Genomic DNA, 25,788 nt, shown 5'->3' on the forward strand with positions numbered 1-25,788 from the left:
TGTGCTTGATCATACTTTATTTTATCAAAATAAGTTACAAGACCATAGATTGCTTTCCCTTTTAATGGACAGATTCCATAGGCACACTTACACTCTGCCTCGCCATTTCACAGCTTTATATGAGTGAATACTGTACCCATTCTTTTTTTTCCTGTATTTCTTTTAAATAAGACAATAAAAATGCAGTTACTGCAGAACAGAAATACCTGCTGTACTCCTTACAGTACAGACCAAAGCAGGAATAGGTGGCTTTATGGTTACAAAATGAATGTACATGAAGACCCTCAGGGTCACTGTACTTTCAAGACTGTTGTCTTCCTGAAGCCTTGTTGACATTTGCCAGTAATAACAACCAACTGCTCTTCTGTAAGCTGCGCAACAAAATAAAGCTTGCTGAACACAATAAAAAGAACTGCTTATGAAGGATCATCTTGAAGGTGGGTAGGACGCTGGCTCAGACAACATGCTGTGTGTCTTGATAGGCTTGCAGCTTCTGAGACACTTCATCTAGTGGTCAGGTGTTAAGGGTGATATAATAAGTAGCTACCAGGTTTGGTTTATTTGTAATCTTTCTCAATTACAGCATTTCACACAGATAAACTGCTTTTTAATTGAGCTTAGTAGGTGCTTGAACTAGAGATTTCAAAATGTTTTAGAGAGCTGTTAAGATTAATAACAAATTGTTTTAACAGCCCCATTTTCTTATAGGGAGTTGGAGCAAGTGACATTCAGGTGTGAAGAGCACGTGTATAAACGTTAATACAGAAAACTTATTAGTATCCTGCTTTGATTAATCCAAACTATCCCCCTCCTTGTTGATTCTGAATCCCTAGTTATCAGAATGACAACCACAGGCCCAGTCCTCCCCTGCGTTCATTCCTATTTGAACAAGAGCTCCTTTCACAGAAAAACAAGCATGCAGTCTCAGAAGTTTCCAGTGCTGCAGACCTACCACAACCCTTGGTAAACTGTCGCTGCCATCAACCACTCTCACTTTTAAAGACTGCCTTCTGCTGAATCACAGCTTGTCCAGCTTCCCGTCAGTAGCTCTTGTCGTTCCATCTGAGGATGTTTATTCCAGCATTCAGGTTTGCTACCACACCACAGAATTCACCACTTTCATTTTTCCTCCCATGTGTCTGTGAAATGTCTAATCTGGGAGCCAGATACCTTTCTCCTCTCTGCCACAATATATATATATATAAAGAGCTTATTTGCCAGCTTGGAAGCCACAGCTGGTCAAGACTGCAGCCTTGCTGGCTCTGAAGGGCCCTCAGAAATGTTGGGACATACACAAGCTACTAATGGGAGTGCTGTAATGCGAGCATGTGCTGTCAACATCGCCTTGAAGAATTACAAACAGAGCAAGATTTGATGTCCAACATAATGCATATAGTCCAGGTGATCTGGGGGTGCTCATTTTATCTGTACCTTTTTAGGAAAACCCTTCAGGGAAATGTGAAAACAGTATTTGCAGCACCCAAGATTTCACTCCCTAACACTTGTACGGTCAAGCAGTGCTTTCATTTATGAGGTGGGTAGCCCCTCCTGGCTTCCACCAAAACAGCTACATTTAAAATAGCAGTAAAGAGCTGAGCACATAAGAAAAAGGATATGTTTTGTGGACAGAGCTTCGAGGCGTGAGGTGACTGAATCCTGCAGTGCAGCTATGGCTTCACACTTACAGGCCTCTTCATTTGTTACAAGACTGCTCGTTGTGGCTCCTAAGAGAGAAAACAGTGTTTAGAAAACTGTTGGAAATATTTAAAAGACAGGAAAAGGCACATGGAGTTGAAGCCAGACTGTGAGACTGAAGCCCAGGGCAGGTGGGAGGGAGAGGTGACATAGATGGAGGTAATCTTGTAGCTGGAGGCACACATGTCCCATCTCCAGGAGCAGGGCAAGCAAGAGAGAGCTCAGCTCTGACTGGGAGCTGGCCTGCCTACCCAGATCCTCTTGAGCTCTGTAAATCAAACCGTAACTGAGTAAAGCATAAATAGAGGCCCTGCCCTGGGTGTAAGGACCAACCAGCCTCCTCCCATCAGCTGTAGTCATTAGACCGGTTTTCCCTCTCATCCAGAATATCCCCTACCCCAAAAGTTAGGGCACACTGGGAAGTGAGATGAGGACACTCGAGTGCTACAGGCTAAGAACCTGCAGTCAGATTCCATCCTGTAAGAAGCACCTTGACCATCCATACAGGAAGGCCACTAGCACCACATTCTATTAACACAGCTAGGCTATAGGCTATGACTAATGTTTTAGGTTTTGCTTCAGAACCTGGGTTACTACCTGTCAAACCTGGAACACGATGCCACTGTCTATGACACATAGGTATAGAAATTTCTTAGAATGCATAAATGGCCAAAGTTTTGCAGGGAGCTTTGCAGCCGAGCAGAAAGGCAGCTAGTAATTTTGAGTACAGAAGTTCTACCTTATTCTTTTCAATTCTCTCCCCCATTCCAAATTATGAGAGCATTTCAGCAATAGAACAGTGTCTCTGTTTACCATACCACTGAAATTTCCATTTTGCAAGGAAACTGATGGCTGCTTGAATTACAGAAAAAGACCAAAATACTGAATTTCAGAAGTTTGTTCTTTCAGTGTTTCGCTGAAAAAGAAATCTGTAAACAGATTCATTTCCAGCAGTGCAGAAAATCATTTGTCTCAGAGCCAGTGTTGAAACTGGTGTCTCCATGATTCCACTGAACACGTATTTGTTCAGTTCCCTTTTCTGGACCCTCCTTATGGCCAGTGTATAAAGAAGAGCTGTTCAGAATTTGGCTGGAGGAAGGCCAGTTCAAAATATCACACCAGCATGGTTGGTTTCCCATTGACTGCCAGTGAAGTCTGTGTGTTTGCATTTAAATTCTCCAGTGGCAAAAACAGATCCTCTTTGGATTATGTCTGTTTTAACCAAATTACTTTTCCATATGGCAACTCTCCAAGAGTATCCTGAAATCCTCTGCAGAGCTCTGAGGAAATTCAGAGTCTTCCAGCATTTGATATTCAAAATACTGGGCAATTCTACTGCTCACAGGATGCCCAACAGATCATACAAAGCATACTAGGGTGGTGTTCTTACATTGTACTTATATTTTAAGTTCAGATCTACAAAAAACTACTGTTTTTACAGATAGTGTTTGGCTATATCCACCTCTTCTATACTTTGCTCTTATGGTCTTCAGCCACTTCACGCAATGTCCAATTATTTGAGCAGCTGTAGATCAGACAAGGTTCCACTCGAGGACCCTTCCAACCCAACTTATGATTCCACATCAAATGCTGCAGAGGCTCTACAAACAGGGTTTGCTGACTACAGAGTGATAAAGAAGGATGAAATGTCAGGTTACAAGCACTGCTAGGCATGAAGTACTTTATATATCCAAATGCTGAAAGGGGAGAGGGCAGAGTGACATAGAGCTGTTAGAGCACTTCAGTGATTAGGTGGGGAGAGCATGGAGAGACAGGAGACAGCAATCTGGCCTTACTTGAGCAAGTCTTCTTGTCTGGATTCAGGACGTAGCCTTCATAGCAGTCGCATGTATAAAACAGATCGTCTCTCACACAGACCTGCTGGCAGTCGTGCCTTCCAGGTGCACACATGTCAACAGCTAAGAAAGACATTGGAGAAGAACATTCAAAGATACCCCTACTTCAGACTGTGTATTTGGCATTAGTAATTCCCTTTTGCCACCATATCCACATTTGGATTCAAACCAGGACATTTTTGTTACACCTCAACAGGCTGTTAGCCACACTAGGGCACACAGAGTGCATCTTTGTCTGTCTGTCAGCATCACAAAGTCAATATGGCTTTGGTAACTCCAGCAACACTTTTCTTTCGTTGTAACAGATTATGAAAGGAACTGATCTAGCGGTAACCCAGTCACAAAATAATGATCCAAAGGAATTTTGGGGAACAAATAGCTGGATTTAAAGAGAGCATTTGGCATTATTTCAGCTCTAATTAGATAAGACGCTGTTTTACGGAGTGAAAAGACCATAATCAGAAGAGTATACAAGGCTGCTCAAAAACAGAACGACGTGGCAACCGCTGCCAGTTACAAAGTGGGCACTTGATGTGTGAGAAAGACATCTTCTGCCAAATTTAACACGTCAACTCCAAAAGAGCAAGTCGAGGAGTTCCTATATTTGGATATCTCAGCGGTAAGGAGGCTCTGTAAGGCAAAAGTAACTGAAGACAAAAAGAAAGAAGCAGAGACAGCAAGAAAAAAAGCACGGGAGCACAGAAAGAGCCCCTCCTGGATCTATGCTATTTTTGTTATATCAGAAAGACTCAGATAGTTGAGAAATCACAAGCAGCTTGCAGTAAAATGAGACTGAAGAGGGAAAAGAAAGAGAAAAGCAAGTACGTTGAACAAATACTCTGAAATTTGAGTCTGCACGGGGATAATCACTGCTATGAAAGGAGATTCAGGACTGGACTCATAAAATGGATGCCTCTCTACATTCGTATTTCCTCACGGATGTTTATTGCCTCTCTATAATGTCAGTCGAGAGTTAATCTTTGGAACTGTATTTACAAAATCAGTTCCTGAACTACGCAGGAAGAAATAATAAGGAGTTTGCTTCAAGATGTGAAAGCTATGAATTAATAGGAGAGATTTCCCTAGGAATTTCCTGGGATTGTAAACATGGATTTGTCACAGCAAGTATAGTAAGGAAAGGGACTATGACAGAAGTGGAAAAAAGGATCTTGCATCAATAAATCATCAGTGAAACATTTAAGAAAATGAAGAGTGAAGTTTAAACCCTAATGGAGTGAAAATGACACAGAATACATGTTAATCTGTATGTACTATGTATTTCTGTATGTCCCTCCATACAAACAGGATCTATGCTCCTATTCTCCACCAGAGACCAGCACTAGAAAATACCATTTCTCTCCGGTTGTATAGTGCTTTTAGGAGTCGTACAGCAACTCCTGAATTACTATCAGAAAAAGAATGTACATTAACCTGACTTAGAAGAGTACACATTTTTAGCTGAACATAGCTTTTCCTTGGCCAAGTCTTACCTGAGCAAGTCTTCTTATCTGGATTCAGAGTGAATCCCTCAAAGCAGTCACAGCTGTAGGATCCACCGTTCCTCCGACAGACTTGGGCACAGTCATGCCTTCCAGGTGCACACACGTCCATGGCTGCCATGACCATGTTTTAGAGAAGAAAGCAATTAATCCTCCCCCCTCAGACACTCAAGCACTGTAAATACTTCAACATTTACAAACATAACTTAATCAGGATTGAAAATAAGGTAAATTAAAAAACTGATTTTTGACAGGGAGATGGAGGGGCTATGGGAAAATGGACAGGTTTTAACTCCTATACAGAATCATAAAGGTTGGAATAGACAGCCAAGATCACCACGTTTAACTGACCACACACCATAATCAATAACCACAGCCCTCACTGCCACATCTCCACACTTCTTGAACACCTTCAGGGATGGTGACCTGCACACCCCTGGGCAGCCTGTGACAATGCATAACCTTCTTCTGGAGACATTTTTACTAATATCCAACCATTGGCATTCACTCTGCAGTGGAGACACACTGCTGGCTGTTATGTCTGGTATAGGTTCCTCCTCTCCCAGGGTCAGTGTTTAGGAAGTACCATGAAGACTGTACAGTGGTAGGTAAGTGATGAAATACTTCTTTGTTGCAAGTGTGCAATTCTATTGATATTAGAACTAAGGGCTTCAAGAGTTCATATCTACAAACAATTTTTCTACCATAAGCAATGAAGAAAATATGCTCATATATTCTTGAGTTTCATATACTAACACAGCCTTTAATTCCTACCTGAGCAAGTCTTCTTATCTGGATTCAGGGTGTAGCCTTCAAAGCATTCACAGACATAGGATCCGTTGTTACTCACACAGATCTGATCGCATTCATGCCTCCCAGGTGCACACGCATCCACAGCTGCAAAAGGAACATTTTTAAATAGGTTTCTATTTGGAATCATCTCAGAAAGGGCAAAAGTGGTACTTTCACCAAAGGAGTGATACCTGAGCAAGTTCTTTTATCTGGATTCAGAGTGTAGCCTTCATAGCAATCGCAGAGGTAGGATCCGCCGTTACTCACGCAGACCTGCTCACAGTCATGGGTCCCAAGTGCACACGTATTCACAGCTACAGAGGGCATTTTCAGAATAAGCATTTCATTCATCTCAGGGAAAGAAACACTCACTGACATTTTATGCCTGTGTTTCAGGTCTTGTACTCTTTGCTGCATTAGAAGTAAGACTCGGCACTGCATCACCTTCACAGCAGTTACAGGCATCTGTAGAAGGCTAGATATTCACTTCAACTTAGATGATCTGTAAATGACTGTATGTAGATTAGATGGAAAGGGGGAGAAGAGAAAGAGCAGGAAAAAGGTGATAGAAAAAAGGGGAAGAAAATAGCAAATAAGTGAGCTTGAATCATCTAATGTGAGTTAACATTCCCATTTTCTAAAATGTGGAAGATTTGGGTGTCTTCTAATAAGGCTGATTGAAAGTGTGCCGTGTCGCTCCCTTGGCAAACACCATCTCAAAGTAAGCCAGTGCCTTTTCATTCTGTTATGACCTTGGGAATAAGAGAATTCATCTCAGTGACTTATGAACAAAATCTGTGGGTGATATTTTCAAACACAACTGAGAAGCTCAGATTCAAACGGTCAGATTTTTGTGGCAGGAAAGGCAAATTTCCACTGACCTTGACACCAACTCAAGGAGAAGATTTTCCGTCTTCGGGATGGTCTCACACTGAATGATGCTCTCAATGCATCAAGGACCTGATCCTGGCCAACTGTTTCACCCCTGAACATTAGTTTTCTTGTTTTCAGTTCACCCCACAAACAATCTTGTTTGGCTTGGCCAACGCAAAGAACCTCCTAATCATCACTGGTGAGTCCAAATTTCTGGCTGTCCAACAAACAGCGTGTAGTTGGAAAAGACCCAGTTCACCCACACAGTCTTACAAGACCATCTTAGATTCACTTGGCTTATAAGAGCCTTTTGAAAAGTTATTCCTTTTACCCCATACTCGTCCATAAGCCCCAGCTAACATCATGCAGGAAACTCAGAGTTACACTGAGAGTATATACGAGTCAGCTCTCTTTGGTAAATCCTCCAGCTTAGCAGAAGTGCAACTGCTGTGCCTCAGCACAATAAGTGGTAATTTTAAGAACAAGCAATTTTTCTTTGGCGCTATGGAAAGCCCCACTTTGGCTAGAACATAGGTGGAAAATTAATGCTATTTTCACAGCACTCGTACCTGTCCAGCCAGGGGGGAACTTGTATCTTCTAGCTGTCAGGGAGAGGATGTGGTCGCAACAGCAACACAGCACGATGTCAAGCCAAACCTCAAGCATTTCCTATATTAATTATTGGGCAAAGTGTCCTGCCTACAGATGGTCCCACATATTTATGTCATATCTAGAGAAAGAAGTCTATTCACTCTAATTGTATTGAGAAGATACAATGGGCATTTTTAATAGGGCTCTGAAGTAACGAAGTAATGCATTCTTATCAGCCCAGTCCCCAAAGCAATGGCTGCTACCTTAATTCTCTCAGTGTTCCTTACACTTGACCTTACCCATTTCTTGTTGGAAACTTATTTTACAAGGCATTTCCTTTGAATTTTACTTGAAAAATCTGCTACATGCATGCCTTTTTATTTAACAAGAAGTCTTCTGTGTGTGACAAGGCTGTTTATAGGTAATCCTAAATGCTCCAGATATACCACAGGCTTTGGTCGATGACAGTAGCAGCCCACCCTGACCTATCATTACTAGTATCTAGCCCAAGCCATATATACATCCAGCCCCAAGTGCTGCTGAAGCAGTTCTGTGTCAATATCAAGAGGGAGAGGAACATGGAACCATGAAATCAGCCCTGTTCCTCACATGGTAAGGTCGCTATTCAAAATGAAAGGTCATTACTTGGCCTCCACTGAATAGAAGGGTTGGTCTTTTGCCCAGCCAATGGCAAAGGAAATATGTAAATACGATACATAACACTCCTCAAAAACTTCTTTCTTAGGGAGCAGAACCACAGCGGGAGCCAAAAGGAGCCAAATTACACTGCCCTCTTGGCCTGACCACCTTACCACAGAACGTCTCTCGGAACTTGGCTGTCAGCTTCTCAATCACACCGTAGGTCTCCACATAAAAGACGTGTTCATCCAGCGGCTCGCTGGCCATTATCCTCAGGGACTGCATGTCAGCACGGCCTACCCCCACCGCATAGATCTCAATGCCAGCCGCGCGGGCGTTTGCTGCCACATCTTCAACCTGGTCTTGCGGCCGTCCATCTGTCACAACAATGACCACCTTGGGGATGTTTAAGTTGGCTGGTCGGGTGCCCATCTCCTCAGTGAAGACTTCATCCACGGCAGCTTGGATGGCAAGGCCAGTCATGGTGCCAGCAGACAGGGGCTGAATGTGAGACACGGCCTCCTTCATGGAGGCTTTATCAAAGTAGGTCCGGAGGGGAAACTCTACCTTGACAGTGCTGGCGTAATTCATGACTGCCACGCGGGTGGTTCTTTCACCAACATCCAGAGTATCGATCATTTCGGACAAAAAGATTTTCACTTTCTCAAACTCTTCGGGTCGGACGCTGCGGGAGCTGTCGATGATGAAGACAAGGTCAAGGGGACGGTTCTTGCAGGCAGTGTCTGTCAGGAGGGAAGGACAGCCCTTCAATCTATCACAGCTGGGTAGACCAGAGCTCCCAGCACAGTGACAGCTGCAATGGCAGTGTATTTAAACCAAATAAGTATGAGCACTTTCATTACCAAGGCAGAGGCCTAAAGTTACAGCGAGCAATGTGTGAAATTCTTAAATATTCATTTAATACAACTGAAAGCTTCTAAGCATTAGAAAATACACTCAAGCCCACAAAATGCCAATCTATTATTGATATAAGCAGCTGCATAGACAAGTTGCAGCATATACAGAAGAGTAGCAATGATATGCAGCTGAGTAATGGTCAGAAATTATTTCTTGTGTGTAATTCCCAAGCCAAAGTACACAACAAGATGAAATCAAGAGGCGGATGATGCTGTAATAAATATTGCTATTGCTGCTTTAAAGCTTCCATAGCAGAAACAAAGAACAGTGCGTTAGTACATGCACATGTCTCTGAAGAGAAGCTCTGAAAAGTCAGTGGGTAGAGATCAGGTTTTAGGGGGAAAGGGAAAAGGAGCGGAAGGAGGGAAGGGAAAAGGAGCGGAAGGAGGGAAGGGGAAAAGGAGAGGAAGAAGGGAAGAGAAAAAGGAGAGGAAGAAGGGAAGGGGAAAATGAGAGAAAGGAGGGAAGGGGGAAAGGAGAGGAAGGAGGGAAGGGAAAGGGAAGAGGAAGGAGGGAAGGGAAAAAGGAGAGGAGTAAGGGAAGGGGGAAATGAGAGGAAGGAGGGAAAGGGAAAAGGAATCACATCATGTGAAGTTGGAAGAGACCCTTGGAGCTCAGCTGATCCAAGCAGTTGACACTTGTGTCTACATGCACGTTGTCCTCAGACAGCTGCAGCTGAGATGTCCTCGGGACCCAACTCTCCAGCAGTCGCTCACAGCAGCAGTCATGCAGCAAGCTCCAGAGGAACCCAGGGCAGCGAGCAAAGCACGCAGCGAGCGGTACGCAGCACCCCCAGGAGCGGCAGCCGGGCAGGGCGCAGCGGGCAGCAGCACACGGTACCTGCCGCTCCGTGCCTGCCCAGCGGCTGCCGGCGCAAGCGGCGTGGGATGCCACGCGTGTCGGGCAGCAGCAGGAGGAGCAGAGCCAGGCAGCAGCCCAGCGTGCCGAGTACCCGCCGCATGGTGCCGCCTGCCCAACGCCGCCGCCGCGCCGCCTTTAAAGCCCGCTGCCCCCGCCCGCCCCGCGGAGGGAAGGGCTGCGGGGTGAGACGGCTCGGCGCTCGGAGCGGACGGGATGGGGCGCTGAGCTCGTCGTTCTCGCTGAAATGATTCGTACAGCTCCGCTAACTTTGCGCTTCCAGCCCCAAACGAGCGTCTCCAAGGCAGGGTTTGCGAAGAGTACGAGGAAAGGCTCACGGGCGATCTGCGAGGCACACAGAGCCGCCTTTGTTTTCAGTTCTAACCACGGCTGCAGTGTCCGGTAGCCAGTTTTGGGGCGGGCGGCACAAGCTTTGGCTGAACACCTCACCAGCAACAGCCTTTGGCATTAATTAGTCCCTTCATCCACTTACCATTTGACATTGGAAGAGGCCATAGGGACATCTGCAAAGCCTACAGGCAGCAGCACAGGAGCCACACCACCACCATTAAGAGAGCTGCAAATCTCAGCCCCTCCATGAATCCATGTGATTAAAGACCACTTTGGTTTCACACATCCTTTACAGTTTCCCTGTGGATGGGGTGGTTACACATTGGAACAGGTTGCTGAATGGAGTCTGCGCACCTGGAGGTATTTAAGAGATGTGGACGTGGCACTAAGGTCAGGCTGATGGTTGGACCTGATGGTCTTGAAGGTCTCTTCAAACTTCAGGGACTAATTCTTTCAGCTCTCCTCATTTTGGAGGCCACTCTTATTTTAATGGCCTTTGCTCCTAAAGAATCCCCCTTCCTGGAGTTCAACCCACACAGCTCTCAAGAGCTCAAAACTGAGTGCACTTAAGGACATGGATGTGCACAGGGTAACTGGAGAGGCAGGGTGCACAAGAGCAGCACAGGGCATTCATCCATCCATGCACTACTGCAGTGCAAGCTGCTCTCGTGGATGGCATTTTAGGTAGAAATTAAGCAGCCTAGTGGTGATATGTGGGAACGACCAAGGGCATTTTTAAACAGCGAAGCAACAGGAAGCAGTATTTATTGAAGCTGATGGGAATAACCACCAGCCTGCAAGCCCCAGCGGTAAGAATCCTTTTCCCTACTTTAATCACAGATCCCTTTTGTCTGCCATGGTAGGAAGCCATTTTCTCTTCAGAGGTATTAAATCAGAACAATGTATTTAATCTGTTATCACAAAGGAGGAAGAATAGGAAGATTGCCATTCCTTCTGTTTAAAAGGAGAACAGTATTGAATGTATGGCACACACCCAACAGCTTTGGACACCTTCCAGTGCAAGTACTGCTTTAATCCCACTGGGTGTCTGTCCTGCTCTTAACATCTGACCTTATCAGGCATCACATTTGCCCAAATGTCTGGAAGCTTCAAGTACAATTCCCTTAACTCAGCTTATATAAGTAGCAAGCAGACAAACAGAAGGCAACCGAGTAGTTCAACACAAGCTTATATACTGAAGGGAATCCATGCTTCCCATACAGAGGACTTCTGATGAAGAGCGTGGATCAACCACTGATCAACAGCGTTCTAAGTCAGCCCCAAACAGACAGAGCTCAGTGAACCCTACCTGCATGGCACCAAAATACTTCAGAATTTAAGGAAAAAAAAGAGAGGCAGAGCAATCCAGGCTACTGGTAAACATTTCATAAAAGATTTATTTAAGTATCATTTATCACAAAGATGAAAATACGTAGAAGATTAGGAGCATGCAACCATCATCTACATTTCTATTTATTCCCTTGCATTGACAGCACATTTGTAATACAAAGTCCTGTGCCAACCTCACCTTCTTCCTGAAAATACTACATTTCAGGACATCGGATAAACAAAAAACCCCACAGTAAGGTAACATATGAGAAAAGTGCAAAGTAAAAAAAAACCAAACCTCACGTATATACCACATTCAAACCCCTCCCCCTCCAAGAACTGAATAAAGGCAAACTGACACCTCGCTGCAGCACAGATTGTCTTTACCATCTACTTTACCAAAAAAATTAATATAAATTAAGGGCGCAGTCCTGCAGACACTCGTGTTTGTAGCTAACCTGAATCACAGATGGGCTCAGCTGGTGTTAAGAAAAGCCACTGGTTAGTCACGCGCAGAAGTTGCTGCAGTACAAGGCCCTAAGGCAATAAAATGTTTAAAAAGCATTAAGGAGAACAAAAATGAAAGCAAACAAAATCACTCCCAGATGAGTTTTTGCTTAGTAAATTTTCTATCAAACGGTTTTAAAACGGTTTGCTCCTAAAGTCCTGAATACTTCTATTACTTAAGCAGTTTTGCAAGATTGAAAGACAAAACCCCCAAGGAGCTGGTACAGGTGTACAGGTCGCTTCAGGCAGGGATGTAGGGAGGTGGAGGCTCCTTCTCAGGCATCTTCACTGCCATTTCATAAGTTGGCAGAACATACTGAAGGGAAGACATTTGGAAGAGATTAATGCACAGGGCTGAGGGAACAAAAAGCCCACAGTGAAAATATCTATACACACCGCATTGCAATTTATTTCTCTGTTGCAGAACCTAGTGATGCTTCCAATGAGCTAATGACAAAGTGAAAGACAGTGCATGAGCAGTTTACTGCTGCACTGAACCTGACTCTGGGCCGTTCGTTCCACCCCACTGCCTCTTGGTTTTGCAAGCAGCAGGGAAAGCTTTGGTAAGTGCAATCAAAAAGTTCCCCTCAATTACAAGAAAACCCATCAGATTTCTCCCTGTAAAACCCTCCTGTTTACGCACTGTGAGGACACAACGCCAATCTACCTTATTCAAGTGAAAGCAGCTGTTAATCCTCCCAGCCCATGTTCAGAAATCTGGACAAGGCACGCAAACATGGATGTAGTGCTTTTCTACTCTTAAGTTAATACCTGATTCCCGTCACACAGAAAAGAGGCTTTACCTGTGGAGGTGCTTCAAAAGCAGGGTACACTGCTATCTCTGGCAAATTTCTGTTGCTGATGTATTTATAGCAGTTCCATACACAGTTGATTAGATACGCCTGAAAGAGATTTCTCTTTTTAAAGACCTCATATAGATTAGTTGATTAAAAAACTAGATGCTAAATATCTTTTATATGACAAAACTAGCATATCTCAATGTCAATCACCATATAGATACACACGAGGGATGCTGCTTATAAACAGGTTTAGTCCTGTTCAGCCTTGCTGGCACAATGACTCAGGACAGGATGAACCCCACAGATCTTAGCAAAGGAATTCACAATCTGACCAACTCATCTGTGTGCCTCAGGACTGCCAGTCAAACTGATCCCTAACTGGCTTACCCTTCTGTGGATCTCAGTCCAAACTTGCTTGCAGGAAGATGGGCCAACAGCACAATCCCACCTACCCAAATTCACGTTATTATCTGTCTAACTACATGTGCAGAAGAGGGCATGAACACACAGCCTGAGGCACCAAGGAAAGGTGCAATAGGCCCCACTGCAGGCAGCACACAAATTAATGGGAGACAACAGTACACATCATGTATGATTGAAGTCGTGTTGTAACTGAACAGGTCAGTAACTGCACTCAAGGTTAATACAATATATCTGTATACACTGATAGTACGTGGACAGTGCAGCTCATGAAATGGCCTTGAGCTCAGAATTGTAACTTACCTTTAAAATGATAAATAAAGCAAAGAACACCAGAACGATAAACAGAAGACAGCTGGAATCCAATGAAAGAAGATCATCTTTGTAAGGGAAATCCGGCTAGTTAAAAAAAAAATAGGGAGGGTAGAGAGAAATGGAGATGAGCACAAACAGCACATTTACAAACATCAGACACCCACACTTCACACTAAGTTCAGAGTCTTGCCTAATGTACCCTCTCACAAGCAATGAGAAATTTACTCTCTCCTACCTGAAAGGAAGCAATGTCGTTTCTCCAAGTCATTTCCTCTTATCTTCTACTAGTACAGATATCCACAAAACTTCCTTTTGAGCAACTGCAGCACAGCATTCGTACAGGTCCTTCACTTGAGAGGCCCTTACTGACTTAGTACTAATAACCTCTTAACAATCCAACCAGTTATGTTATGTGTGCAAAGCAGAAAGCAAGAAGAGTTAACCCCAAACTTCAGAAGAGGAGCCAAAACACACCAAGGAGCTCCTACAAATTTCAGTCTCTTCTCCCCTGACCACACTAACAAGGCTTCTCTCCAATGCTCACTCTTGTTTTGATAAGACTTTTTAAACATCTGCTTGCAGAGATCTGAACACCAGCCAGGAACAGCTTGTGATCCAAATCAATGGCTGGTAATTCCTACCCACTGCATCTTTTCACAGTTAAACATAAGCAGCATGAATGAACACTCTGCTGCTGTTTCCTCAAAGTCTCGCTGCAAAATGAGAACAGGATGTTAAGAAAGAACCCTCAGAACCTCAGGTCCCATCCTATGACGTCATAGACTCTGCAGCCGTCAGCCTTGCCCTGTATCAACTCTTGCTCTTCCCTCTCACCCCAACCAAATAAGGACTGACATTTTTATTCTGCAGCAGCAAATTTACCACAGAACCACATTATTCAGCTTGCAAAATCTTTGTGCCCAGAGCAAATTAAGCACAAGCAGCTTAAACCAACATCTCCCTTTACAGATGCTTCTCCCCCTAGCAATCCATTTAGGGAGCAATTACACCTTTAGTCTTTCCACTTCTGCTAAGATCTCATGCTCACAACCACTTTGTCATTCCCTATGGCTGCTGCAGTCTAAGTTACTCAAGCAGCAACAAGATCATAGAATATCTAAGCTGGAAGGGAACTCTCAAGGCCATCTAGTACAACCGCCCTGCAATGAACAGGGACACCTACAGGTCCATCAGTGCTCACAGCCCCGTCCAGCCTGACCTTGGGTGTCTCCAGGCATGGGGCATCCATTACATCTCCAGGCAACCTGTGCCACTGCTTCACTACCCTGACTGGAAGAAAACAACTTCTCAATCTCCCTTTAGTTTGAAATCACTGCCCTTTGTCCTACCACAACAGACCCCGCTATAAAGTCTGTCCCCTTCTTTCTTACAGCCCCCCTTCAGATAATGGAAGGTAGCTATCAGGTCCTCCCCAGAGCCTTCTCTAGCTCTTCTAGCACTTATCAAACCAAAGTTCAGCTTAAGATGAAAAATACTAACGTGAACTGGACAAACACTTACCAACTGATCCAAGTAATCCTTGATTCTTGGCAAATAGGTTAGAGAACTGATTGCAACCAGACAACTGACCACAAAGTCAAAGAGCTGGTAACAGAAAAATGGGATCAGCCAGCCTACACGGTGCTGGAAAAGAGAAAAACAACCCATAAGATACTCAGTTAAAAATTCAAATAGCAACTTTAAAACGTAGACTACAAGTATACTTACAGCAATTGCACCATACACCATCATCGCACTGATTGTGAACATGAGGAGGGAGATAGCAAATAGAACACAGGCGTTTTCTGCATTAAAAGAAAAAACAATTTAGAGTCAATCATTACTTCATGTTACCACACTGACTGGTACACGACACCCATATGTAACCATGATTTCTCTCTCAATTGTTTTATCTACACCAACTGGAAGCTGTACATTTGAGTAACTCAGTTCTCTACTAAAGGGAAAAGGTCTGGCTCAGGAAACCAGCTGGCAACTGGAAAAGAAAAGGCTCTGCCTTAATCAAAAGCCTGCGCAAAGCTCAGACATACCAACTAGAAACCTAACATCGTATAATTGTAACACAGCGTAACAATGCTTATTTGCAATATGTAAGTGCCCAAAGTATGTGGGTGATTGATTTTACTACTGGAAAGACTTCAAGTTTAGTCAGCACAACACCAACCTTTCTACTTGAAATTGCTTGGGTTATATAATTTGGCCATTGGCAGCAGGAACAGCACTGCTGCCTGAGTACCAGTAAGGAAAACAGGAAATCGCTGTGTGGAAAGTATCCTATTATTTAGGAGAAAAAGCAGCTGAACAGACGCCAAATGGTAGCAGAATCCAGGACACCCATGGAAGCTGAATGATAAAGATTCCCCCTGAGCAACGCGGTTAGTGATGACAGAAGCGCATCTGCTTTCCACGAGTTAGATTAGATTCCTACAGCAAGCAGGGTTTGTATTTTTAAACACAGAGAAACCAGCTTGAGCCTATAGATGTTTTAAGTTCCTTTTTTATCAAAGCTGAAACCAAACTCTTGTGGTTCACATGCTTGAAAAGAAATGATCTGCAGCTGATTTGAAGATTACACCACATTTGCATACCTAATTCATTAAAAAATAATAACTACATACACAGATGGCGCTGAAAGGGCCCTCCTGTGTTTGATACGCATTGTTTCTGTCAGGAATTGTGAATAATAAACAAGTGTTGCACACATAGTGACAAATCCTTAGACTAGAATCCACACAATATAATTTTGATTGCACAAGTGGATGAAGCCCCTTTGTAGCCACAAAACCTTGTTTGGTCCTTGTTCCTGCTCTCATTTAACTACTAATAAACACGAGTTTCAGCTACAGGTGAGCAGTCAGGTCATGAACAATTAAAGACTAAACTGGAACTCTCCAAATCCAGACTTGTGCTGCACTACTCATCTCCACTCCATGCCAGACCTTGCTAAATTTCAGTGTAACAGACGATCTGACACATTAGAAGTGCCACACAACATATTTCTGCACACTTAAAACATATAATAATTTAAATAAGCACGTACACAAGATTACACATCATACTGGAGCTAAGAAACTCTGTCACTGGAGACATGAGCTTGAAACTAATTCTGCTTGTAATCATCATACAGTTTATCTGTAACAACAAGCCAGAAAGTAGGTTTAATTTTGCTCACTATGCTTTTTGTTCTGTGTATTCTGCACATCAAATGTTAAGAGTAACCAAAGATTTCCCTATAGTACTTCATATTCTAATCCTCCTACTTAGAAATGCACTATGCTTTTCTCTCAGTAGACTTACAAGCCTGTAGACTGCAGAGCAAGAGCTTACGTTCAAGAGGACCAACACAAACTCTAAGAGCTGCCTAAAAATAAAATCTATTTCTGTTTTCCTGACCCAACAAGGACAACAAACGTTCATAGAGAAAGCAAAGCACTGACATTCCGCATGCACTGAGGCCAAGACACCCTTAAAAACCCTGCTGTTCAACATGCTGAGGAGTAATATGAAGTAAAATATGACCTCACTGCAGCCTTTCAATACCTGAAGGGAACTTACTCCCAGGAGGGGAGTAAACTCTTCGAAAGGGCTGACAATAGCAGGACACGGGGAAATGGTTTTAAGTTGAAAGAGGGAAGATTTAGGTTGGATGTTAGGGGGAAGTTCTTTACTAGGAGAGTGGTTAGGCCCTGGAACAGGCTGCCCAGGGAGGTTGTGGATGCCCCGTCCTTGGAGGTGTTCAAGACCAGGTTGGACGGGGCCCTGGGCAACATGATCTAGTAAATGTGTATGTTTGGTGGCCCTGCCAGGCAGGGGGGTTGGAACTACATGATCCTTGAGGTCCCTTCCAACCCGGGTCATTCTGTGATTCTGTGATCTGTGAAAATATGAATACATAATATGAAGTACTGTATGTTGTATTGAGGGACATGGTTTAGTGGGAGCTATTAGTAATAGGTGAACGGTTGGACTGGATGATCTTTTAGGTCTTTTCCAACCTTGGTGATTCTATGATTCTATGAAAAGTAACATTCCATTAAACTTTTTACACTGATGTAAGATCTGAATTACTAATAACCTAAAAGACTCAAAAATCCAAGGAAATAGTATTTAAAGGCTGCATACCTACATGATACACCATTGTAAGGCAAACACACTATGACTGCATTTTTTTTTTGCATGGAAGAGTTATGCACCTACCAGCCATTCTCTCAGAAGCGTAGTAATTTCCAATGACTTCATACTGGATATTAACAGTTGGCACTACGTTTGGATGAGTCACTTCTACAGTCAACAAGATGCCCATCAGCAAGTTCACCACCTGAAAAAGATCACAGTTACCTGGAAGTTACTTACACTGGAACAGCTCTGATCATTTTAACAGTACCAGTAAAGTCTTTCACTTCAGTTAGATGCAACCTCTTTGCTTTGCCTATTGTAAAAGGGCAGGGAGGGGAAAACAGAACAACTTACTGTCAACCTACATTCTAATTTAGTTAAAGCCCTACCTCCCCCCCCTCTCTCCTCCCCATAAATACACTGGACAATTACTAGTTTTAATGAACTCAAAACTAAGTAACTTTGCACATGAAGGAGATGGAAGGGCTTGTAGTCATTCAGATGACACAAACAGATACTAGATGATCAATGCATATTTTGAACTGGAAATAGTTAAAAGAGGCAAGAAGGAATGGGTACATTGAGGAACACAAGGAGGCACATTTGGAAGAGTTTTCGCTTCCTCAAACAACTTGAAAGGCAGAGGTAATTTAATACACAAAGAAGGTACTGAATCCTACTCTTCCAAATGGTGCTAGGGTACACGAGGTACAAATGGATGTGCAAAGGGGAACATTAATGCTACAGCTCACATCCTCAGCTGCAGCTTGTTTCCTGCCCTCCCCACCCCTCCATGCTACCAATTTATACGGAGAATTGGCCCTCTCCTACCCAGAACATTTATTAAAACCTCCTCAAGTCTTATCACACAGGCTAAGCAAACAAATAGTGAAGGCTGAAGAAATCTTGCATTGAGGCTGAACTCCAAAATCCATTAAGCATCCAGCATTTGGTTCGTGCTTACTCCTTACTGTGAAAGGCTGCTTCTGCTTCCCTGTTTTGGTGCATACCAGAAATGCTTTCAGTAAGACCCAAAAGTAGATTAAAGCACTGGAAAATTGCCTTCACAGCATTTATAGGCTGCTTAGGATTTACACAGCGTAGTTTCGGTCACTACTACATGAAGAGATAGGCCAAAGAAAAAGGTCTCCTACTAGAAACCTTCACAGTATTATTTCCAAGGCGCAGCTATTTTCCAATCAGCATTCAGCGCCATCCCCAGCAGCAGCGGGATCCTTGTACTCACATGGCATTGTGTATTAGACGAGCTTATTAGGAATTCCAGCTACTCATATCAACTTCTTTGGCTGTACTCATCATTATAAGCCCATGTCAGTCTGGATATCTGGTTGCCGAAATATTATTTTCTACTTCATAATGAACACCACGAGACTTGTTCAATCGTGGCCCATTCGCTTACTGTTTATACGCCGTCACCATTTTAACTCAATAGTGATTAAGTTCCGACTAAAAGACAGTATTACTCCACTGCTGGGTTTAACTGCTGCGATAGGTTTATCTGTCTGCAGATAAGGGCTGAGCAGCACTTGCTTTAAGAGTACAGAAGAATTTTAGCTGCCAGTTCCACCTCTGAAATCATAAGCTTTAATGCCTTTCTGTTGCACTCATACAGTCCTACAACTGCCACTGTTTCAGTTTCCTTTCTACCCACGGCCTTAATTCAGTATAAATAATCCTCAGTGACATCACCAGTTAAGAAACGCAGCTCAGAGTATCAAAGCTCAGCCAGAAATGGAGCGCAAGGAAAATGGGTTGGCCTTTGAATGCCCCTAATTTGCCATGTGAATAGTGTTGGTTTGATCCTCCCCCTCCAGCCTGGATCAGAGTACAAACCAAACCCTTCTGCCAATTAATACGGCAGGGCTTCCACAGCTCCACTGTGTGAATCGTATCATGGCACTGAGCAACGTGTCATGTACAACATATGGATTTATATTAAGTTACAAACAACTCCAAATTAGGAATCCTTTCAAGGCAGCGCCTGTGTTTAAGCTGCAGCCATTCCTGTTCCACACAAGCCTGATAACAGCAAAACCACAAGGCTCGTTTCAGCTCAACAGTCGATTCAAAACAACAACAAGGATTGCAAGGCATCTTCCAAGTTTTAACAGAACCTACCAACCACAAATAAAATGCGACTTTCACAAACATTCTGCATGGAGGAGTCAAAAAAAAAAACCACACAAACCTGTATATAATGGTTCCAGTGGTTGGGCCCTGGAACAGGCTGCCCAGGGAGGCTGTGGATGCCCCGTCCTTGGAGGTGTTCAAGACCAGGTGGGACAGGGCCCTGGGCAACCTGATCTAGTAAAGGTGTATGTTTGGTGGCCCTGCCAGGCAGGGGGGTTGGAACTACATGATCCTTGAGGTCCCTTCCAACCCGGGTCATTCTGTGTGATTCTGTGTAATCTTAAAATATGAAGGAATAACCCAGCAACCAGCTGGCAATGGATGGTGCACCCCTCAGATCAAGGCAGGTAGCAACAGGATGAGAAGAAATGGCTTTAAACTGGAAGGGGGAAGATTTAGAATAGGTATCAGGAAGAAATTCTTTACTGTGAGGGTGGTGAGACACTGAACAGGCTGCCCACTGTGGATGCCCCCTCCTTGGAAGCATTCAAGGCCAGGCTGGATGGGGCTGTGAGCAGCCTGGTGTAGAGGGAGGTGTCCCTGCCTATAGCAGGGGGCTGGAACCACATGATCTTAAACATCAGCTCCCCATACGAGCAGAACTCAAGGGACTGAACTGTAAAGAGCATTGGCCTTTTAATTACCGAGCTCTTATCTCCACTGCACGTATCTAACGGCTAATGATGTGCTGCTTTGCATCTCTGGAGGCCTAAAATTGAAACGTAGGTTTCTCCCCGAGCACTTTGAGCGCTTAAAAGACATAGAAACAATTCTTACTTGGAATGTGCTTACATGAGCTGGGGAATAAAGGGAAGCTGCCTTGCACAACTAAACTTCCCCAGCTTTCTTTTACTTTCCCAGTGCTCTGACACATCCTTGAAGAAACAAAATGAGGTAGTTTCTTGGCAGTGCTTTTCTTTGTGGGTTTTCTGTGTGTTTTAGTCACGCTTCCCCCCCCACCCCCCACCATCTACTGAGAAAAGTATATTCTGAACAGTGTATTCCAGAGCTCCCAGCACTATTATAATCCTTTGCTTTTGGAAGTTGTGCTCGGTGAAGAACCACCTCCAGAGATGCTCCTGTTGAGCAGCAGCGCTCCCATCATTTTGATTCCACCGCTGAAATGTGCTGCCAGAACGAAGCAGCCGCTCCCTCCCAAACAATGCTATTACTTTCAGGCTGTTTATTGAACTCTGATCTGCCTTTGCCAATGCAGTGTTCATGTTTCCGGTCTCTGGAAAGCACTGTGCCTAATAAGAAAGTTTACAGGAAGAAAAAAAAAAAAAAAAAAAGCACTTCAAAGCCACATGTTTGTAATTATAAAGCTGGGAATAGGGGGGTTTCCTTTCCTTCCTACACAGGACAGCAGCGAACGCTATAGAATTAATCAAGCTACACCAGGCCTGAGAAGGTAGGCGTCCAGGTGGGTCTTGAATATCTCCAGAGAAGGAGACTCCACCACCTCCCTGGGCAGCCTGTTCCAGTGCTCCGTCACCCTCACCGTAAAGAAGTTCTTCCACACATTCGTGCGGAACTTCCTATGCTGTACTTTCATCCCATTACCCCTAGTCCTATCCCCACGCACTACTGAAAAGAGACCAGACTCACCACTATGGCTCCCACACCTCAGGTATTTATAAACCTGGATCAAGTCCCCTCTCAGCCTTCTTTTCTCAAGGCTAAACAGACCCAGTTCCCTAAGTCTCTCCTCATAGGGGAGATGCTCCAGGCCCTTCACTGTCTTAGTGGCCCTCCGCTGGACTCTTTCCAAGCGATCCCTGTCTTTTGTACTGGGAAGCCCAGAACTGGACACAATATTCCAATGAGGCCTCACCAGGGCAGAGTAGAGGGGGAGGATCACCTCCTTCAACCTGCTGGACACGCTCTTTTTAATACACCCCAGGATGCCATTGGCTTTTTTGGCTACAAGGGTACACTGCTGGCTCATGGTCCATTAAGAAACGGTCTGAACTCAGTTCTTCACAAGAGCAGCTCATCTGCTTATCAGAAGCAGCAGCACACAGACTGCAGCGTGCTTAGAGCGGGGGAGGGGGGGGGGTGAGATGGCAACAAGAGCAGACATGCCAGCAGATAATGCTGCTCTCCGTAGACTGACACAAGTACACCTTAAGGACAATAATACAGGACTGTTTTAATGAGGAGTTCATTTTCTATGAGATTTTTAAATATTTGTATAAAGCACAAGACAAAAAAAAAGCCTAAAGCATTACATAAGAACAATGCATATGTATTAAGAGGCCAAAACTCTTATCTTACCAAAACATCTGGAGGAGGCTGCTACAGGGCTCCATTTTATGGCTGCTATCAAATTCCTCCAGGAGTTCACAGCACAAGAGCTGCATATCCAGTAAATACAGGCTGCCCAAGGCCTCATCAGCACCAACCTATGGCTGGGCTACACATTTAACCCCCATCCCCCCCCCCACACACACACAGTGCTACCTGCCTCCCAAGATACAGAACGTTACGTTACCCCCATCTGTCCCACCGTAACTTATAAGCAAATCATTCAATTGATTTACAGTGAGGGTGACGGAGCACTGGAACAGGCTGCCCAGGGAGGTGGTGGAGTCTCCTTCTCTGGAGATATTTAAGACCCGCCTGGACGCCTACCTGTGTGACGTGGTGTAGGGAGCCTGCTTTGGCAGGGGGGTTGGACTCGATGATCTCTAGAGGTCCCTTCCAACCCCTACAATTCTGTGATTCTGTGATTTAGAAACATTTATCAAAAGCCACCTAAGAACTCACATTAAGACCCTATTGCAGCTCAGGCAGCTAACAGGTGGCAGACAGACTTATCACCTTTTCTCAGCTGGCATCTCAGAGGAAACCAAAAGAAACATTTACAAAAGACTTGGAAGGTTTATAACAAAACACAGCAATCAAGCCCCTCAGTGACACCCAGCTATCCAGGATTCAACTCTACTTTTTCCTCTAATAGCCAAAACCATTGCAGTCACACAGCACACTTTGCCTGTCACCATGCCATAGGCTTTCCCAAGTCTTTAAGCACTATCTATACCTATAGAGAAGAGGAAGAGGCCTCGCATCCACAAGCATCCATGAGGGGCAAAGGAACAGGCATCTCTTAATACTCATAAGAGAACTCACTGAACTTTCTTCACTAGGAGAGTGGTTAGGCCCTGGAACAGGCTGCCCAGGAAGGCTGTGGATGCCCCGTCCTTGGAGGTGTTCAAGACCAGGTTGGACAGGGCCCTGGGCAACCTGATCTATGGGGTCTCTATGGGGTCTCTATGGGGTCTCCTGGGCAACATGATCTAGTAAATGTGGATGTTTGGTGGCCCTGCTAGGCAGGGGGGTTGGAACTACATGATCCTTGAGATCCCTTCCAACCCGGGTCATTCTGTGATTCAATCCCCATCTATTCCTCCTGCTGTACAATCAGTTTCTGCTCGTGCCACAGCATAAGAGCTCACTGTTTCCCATGTTGACCATCAGGAGGAAGGTAAAGGAGCACACAGTTTGCTTACAGCTCCGGGAGAACAGAAGAGCTGTGACGCAACCTGTTTACATCACCCTCACATTTTTCCTGCCCACGGGGGTAAGAGGAAGGAAAGATGAAGAAAGAAACTGACTAAAAGGGAACTTGTTTGCTCCGCGCTTTAACTCAGAAATGCTGATCTCACGTACTTTTCTCTTCCCTATTTTCACAGAATCACAGAATGACCCGGGTTGGAAGGGACCTCAAGGATCATGTAGTTCCAACCCCCCTGCCTGGCAGGGCCACCAAACATACACATTTACTAGATCAGGTTGCCCAGGGCCCCGTCCAACCTGGTCTTGAACACCTCCAAGGACGGGGCATCCACAACCTCCCTGGGCAGCCTGTTCCAGGGCCTAACCACTCTCCTAGTAAAGAACTTCCCCCTAACATCCAACCTAAATCTTCCCTCTTTCAACTTAAAACCATTTCCCCGTGTCCTGCTATTGTCAGCCCTTTCGAAGAAAGGGTTTTTAGTTCAAAACAACCTTTAACGCTTCAGCTTCGCAGTGCAGAAGCGCTCCGTAAAGCACAATGGTAACAACCCCCCTTTAACAGCCACGTCCCCCCCGGTTGGAGCCCCACGCATGCGCGATACGCACAACCGGAACCTCCGCCACCGCCCCCCTCTGCCGCCCCCCTGCTCCAGCTACTCACCATGTACCAGGTCCCTAAAATGATGGTGCCGGTCCGCACATGGCAGCAGCCACAACAGCGAGTGCTGTAGAAACGATCGCGGCTCCGTTTGAACGTCATGGTGGCAGCAGCTCCGCTCCGCCGCCCGCCCCGCACCGGCCCCGCCGCTCGCTCTCACACAGCGCTTCCCCTCGGCTGAGGGCCGTCAAACCCCCGCTCTGACGTCACCGCAGCTCCGACCAATCGCGTGTCGACAGCTTGGGAGGGGAGGGCCGTGTCCGCGGGTGGGCCTACGCGTTGCCGCGGTAACAGCGGATTGACAGCTCTGCGGACCAATGGGAGCGCCCTGAGTGCGACGCCCGGCCGTTCACCTGCGCGGCGGCGGGGTGGGGATCACCTGAGGCGAGGCGCGGTGGGGGCCGGCCCGTGTCCGCCATGTTGGGGAGGAGCCGCCCGGCTTCACCTCAGCGCTGAGGGAGCCCGGAATGGCGGGGGGTGTAGCGTTGTGTGGGGCTGTGCCATAAAACATGACGAAGAAAAACTTATGTGCCGACGGTCCTTTGTCATAAGGGAAAGCGAAGTCACAGAATCACAGAATGACCCGGGTTGGAAGGGACCTCAAGGATCATGTAGTTCCAACCCCCCTGCCTGGCAGGGCCACCAAACATACACCTTTACTAGATCAGGTTGCCCAGGGCCCCGTCCAACCTGGTCTTGAACACCTCCAAGGACGGGGCATCCACAACCAGCCTGTTCCAGGGCCTCACCACTCTCCTAGTGAAGAACTTCCCCCTAACATCCAACCTAAATCTTCCCTCTTTCAACTTAAAACCATTTCCCCGTGTCCTGCTATTATCAGCCCTTTCGAAGAGTTTACTCCCCTCCTGGGAGTAAGTTCCCTTCAGGTATTGAAAGGCTGCAATGAGGTCACCCCACAACCTTCTCTTCTCTAGGCTGAACAAACCCAACTCCTTCAGCCTGTCAAGTCACTTCAGTGGACCTCAGAGCACCCAAATCCCTCAGATTCCACTGAAATTCAGCTAGTATTGTCACAAAACCAACTCACAAGACCAATTCACTTAAACCCTTTGGCTGTTCTTTTAGAGAAAACCCAGCAACGTCCCCCAAAAACATTTACAAACTTTTTACACCCGACACAATGAACAAACATTTACAAACTTTTTACACCCGACACAATGAACAAACGTTTACAAACTTTCTACAATTGAGTTACTAATAATCGTGCATTACATGGTGAGTAGATGCATAGTGTGAACAGAAGAGGTGAGCTTGAGTTCACACGTGCTTTAATTTTTTATGAGTCCCAGTTGCTGAGTGGTGACAACGCTGCTAGTCCCATTGAAAACTGCAGGTGCTACCAAATGCATGTGTTAATTACAAGTAATGTATATAAATCCCAAGTGCTGCCTTTGTATGTGTGTGAGATAAGAAGTGCTTGTGTTCCCATAGAGAGGGGCACCGTAACCTCCCCCCGACCCGAGCACAGCCATGGGTTTGCAGACCTGCTCTGTTGATACACATACATACATGCACCGTTTATTTTAACCTTGCTGCAGCTGCAAGTATTTCCTTCTTGGCTGTATACAACTGTTTGGAGACACTCATAGAACATAAATATTTGCTGCATGTATATACACCAAGACGTATGTTATTATCACTATTAATACTGGTTGTTCGCTCTGAACAATGGGAAGGTAACAAGGGTGACTAGTTCTGTTGATACATTCCAGATCCTACAATTAACACGTTTGATTGTTTGAGCTACTTAGTCTATTTTTAAACATGAACTGTTGCTGAGATGTTTGAAATGATTTACTTGAAGGCTTTAAAACCGACCTTTTTTATTTTAAATCTCCCATGTTCCATAATTGGTGTTT

General features: G+C 44.9%; 2 protein-coding genes across 6 annotated transcripts; both read right to left on the reverse strand.

The window, feature by feature from the left end:
- On the reverse strand, positions 1-11,861 carry MATN3 (matrilin 3). Of its 4 annotated transcripts, none has more exons than XM_085542237.1 (8): positions 9,727-11,861; positions 8,119-8,717; positions 6,034-6,156; positions 5,825-5,947; positions 5,042-5,164; positions 3,492-3,614; positions 1,617-1,724; positions 1-510 (listed from the first exon to the last, which is right to left on the reverse strand). In XM_085542237.1, the coding sequence occupies exons 1-8, from the start codon at positions 9,822-9,824 to the stop codon at positions 455-457; spliced, it is 1,353 nt and encodes a 450-aa protein (XP_085398363.1). In that variant the 5' UTR covers positions 9,825-11,861; the 3' UTR covers positions 1-454. The 4 variants fall into 4 exon arrangements, with proteins under 4 accessions (XP_085398363.1, XP_015715058.2, XP_085398361.1 ...); XM_015859572.2 differs by having other exon boundaries at positions 8,119-8,688; positions 9,704-11,861; XM_085542235.1 differs by lacking the exon at positions 9,727-11,861 and having other exon boundaries at positions 8,119-8,406; positions 8,513-8,652.
- LAPTM4A (lysosomal protein transmembrane 4 alpha) lies at positions 11,444-24,110 on the reverse strand. Of its 2 annotated transcripts, none has more exons than XM_085542238.1 (7): positions 23,912-24,110; positions 17,662-17,782; positions 15,172-15,248; positions 14,965-15,087; positions 13,432-13,527; positions 12,712-12,810; positions 11,444-12,224 (listed from the first exon to the last, which is right to left on the reverse strand). In XM_085542238.1, the coding sequence occupies exons 1-7, from the start codon at positions 24,008-24,010 to the stop codon at positions 12,150-12,152; spliced, it is 690 nt and encodes a 229-aa protein (XP_085398364.1). In that variant the 5' UTR covers positions 24,011-24,110; the 3' UTR covers positions 11,444-12,149. The 2 variants fall into 2 exon arrangements, with proteins under 2 accessions (XP_085398364.1, XP_085398365.1); XM_085542239.1 differs by having other exon boundaries at positions 22,009-23,946.
- Between the last annotated feature and the right edge of the window lie 1,678 nt (positions 24,111-25,788).

This window comes from Coturnix japonica, chromosome 3, assembly GCF_054131305.1.
Source record: "Coturnix japonica strain WE chromosome 3, WE-NBRP24, whole genome shotgun sequence".
Taxonomy (NCBI): Eukaryota; Metazoa; Chordata; class Aves; order Galliformes; family Phasianidae; genus Coturnix; species Coturnix japonica.

Coding starts and splice junctions, on each gene's coding strand:
- MATN3 (XM_085542237.1), bottom strand. CDS start 9,824: ATGCGGCGGGTACTCGGCACGCTGGGCTGCTGCCTGGCTCTGCTCCTC. Junction 6,157..8,118: donor GTTCCGAGAGACGTTCTGTG/GTAAGGTGGTCA, acceptor TGCCCTCTGTAG/CTGTGAATACGTGTGCACTT. Junction 1,725..3,491: donor AGACAAGAAGACTTGCTCAA/GTAAGGCCAGAT, acceptor TTTCTCTCTTAG/GAGCCACAACGAGCAGTCTT.
- LAPTM4A (XM_085542238.1), bottom strand. CDS start 24,010: ATGACGTTCAAACGGAGCCGCGATCGTTTCTACAGCACTCGCTGTTGT. Junction 15,088..15,171: donor TGGTGTATGGTGCAATTGCT/GTAAGTATACTT, acceptor TCTCTTTTCCAG/CACCGTGTAGGCTGGCTGAT. Junction 12,811..13,431: donor CTTTATTTATCATTTTAAAG/GTAAGTTACAAT, acceptor AATCTCTTTCAG/GCGTATCTAATCAACTGTGT.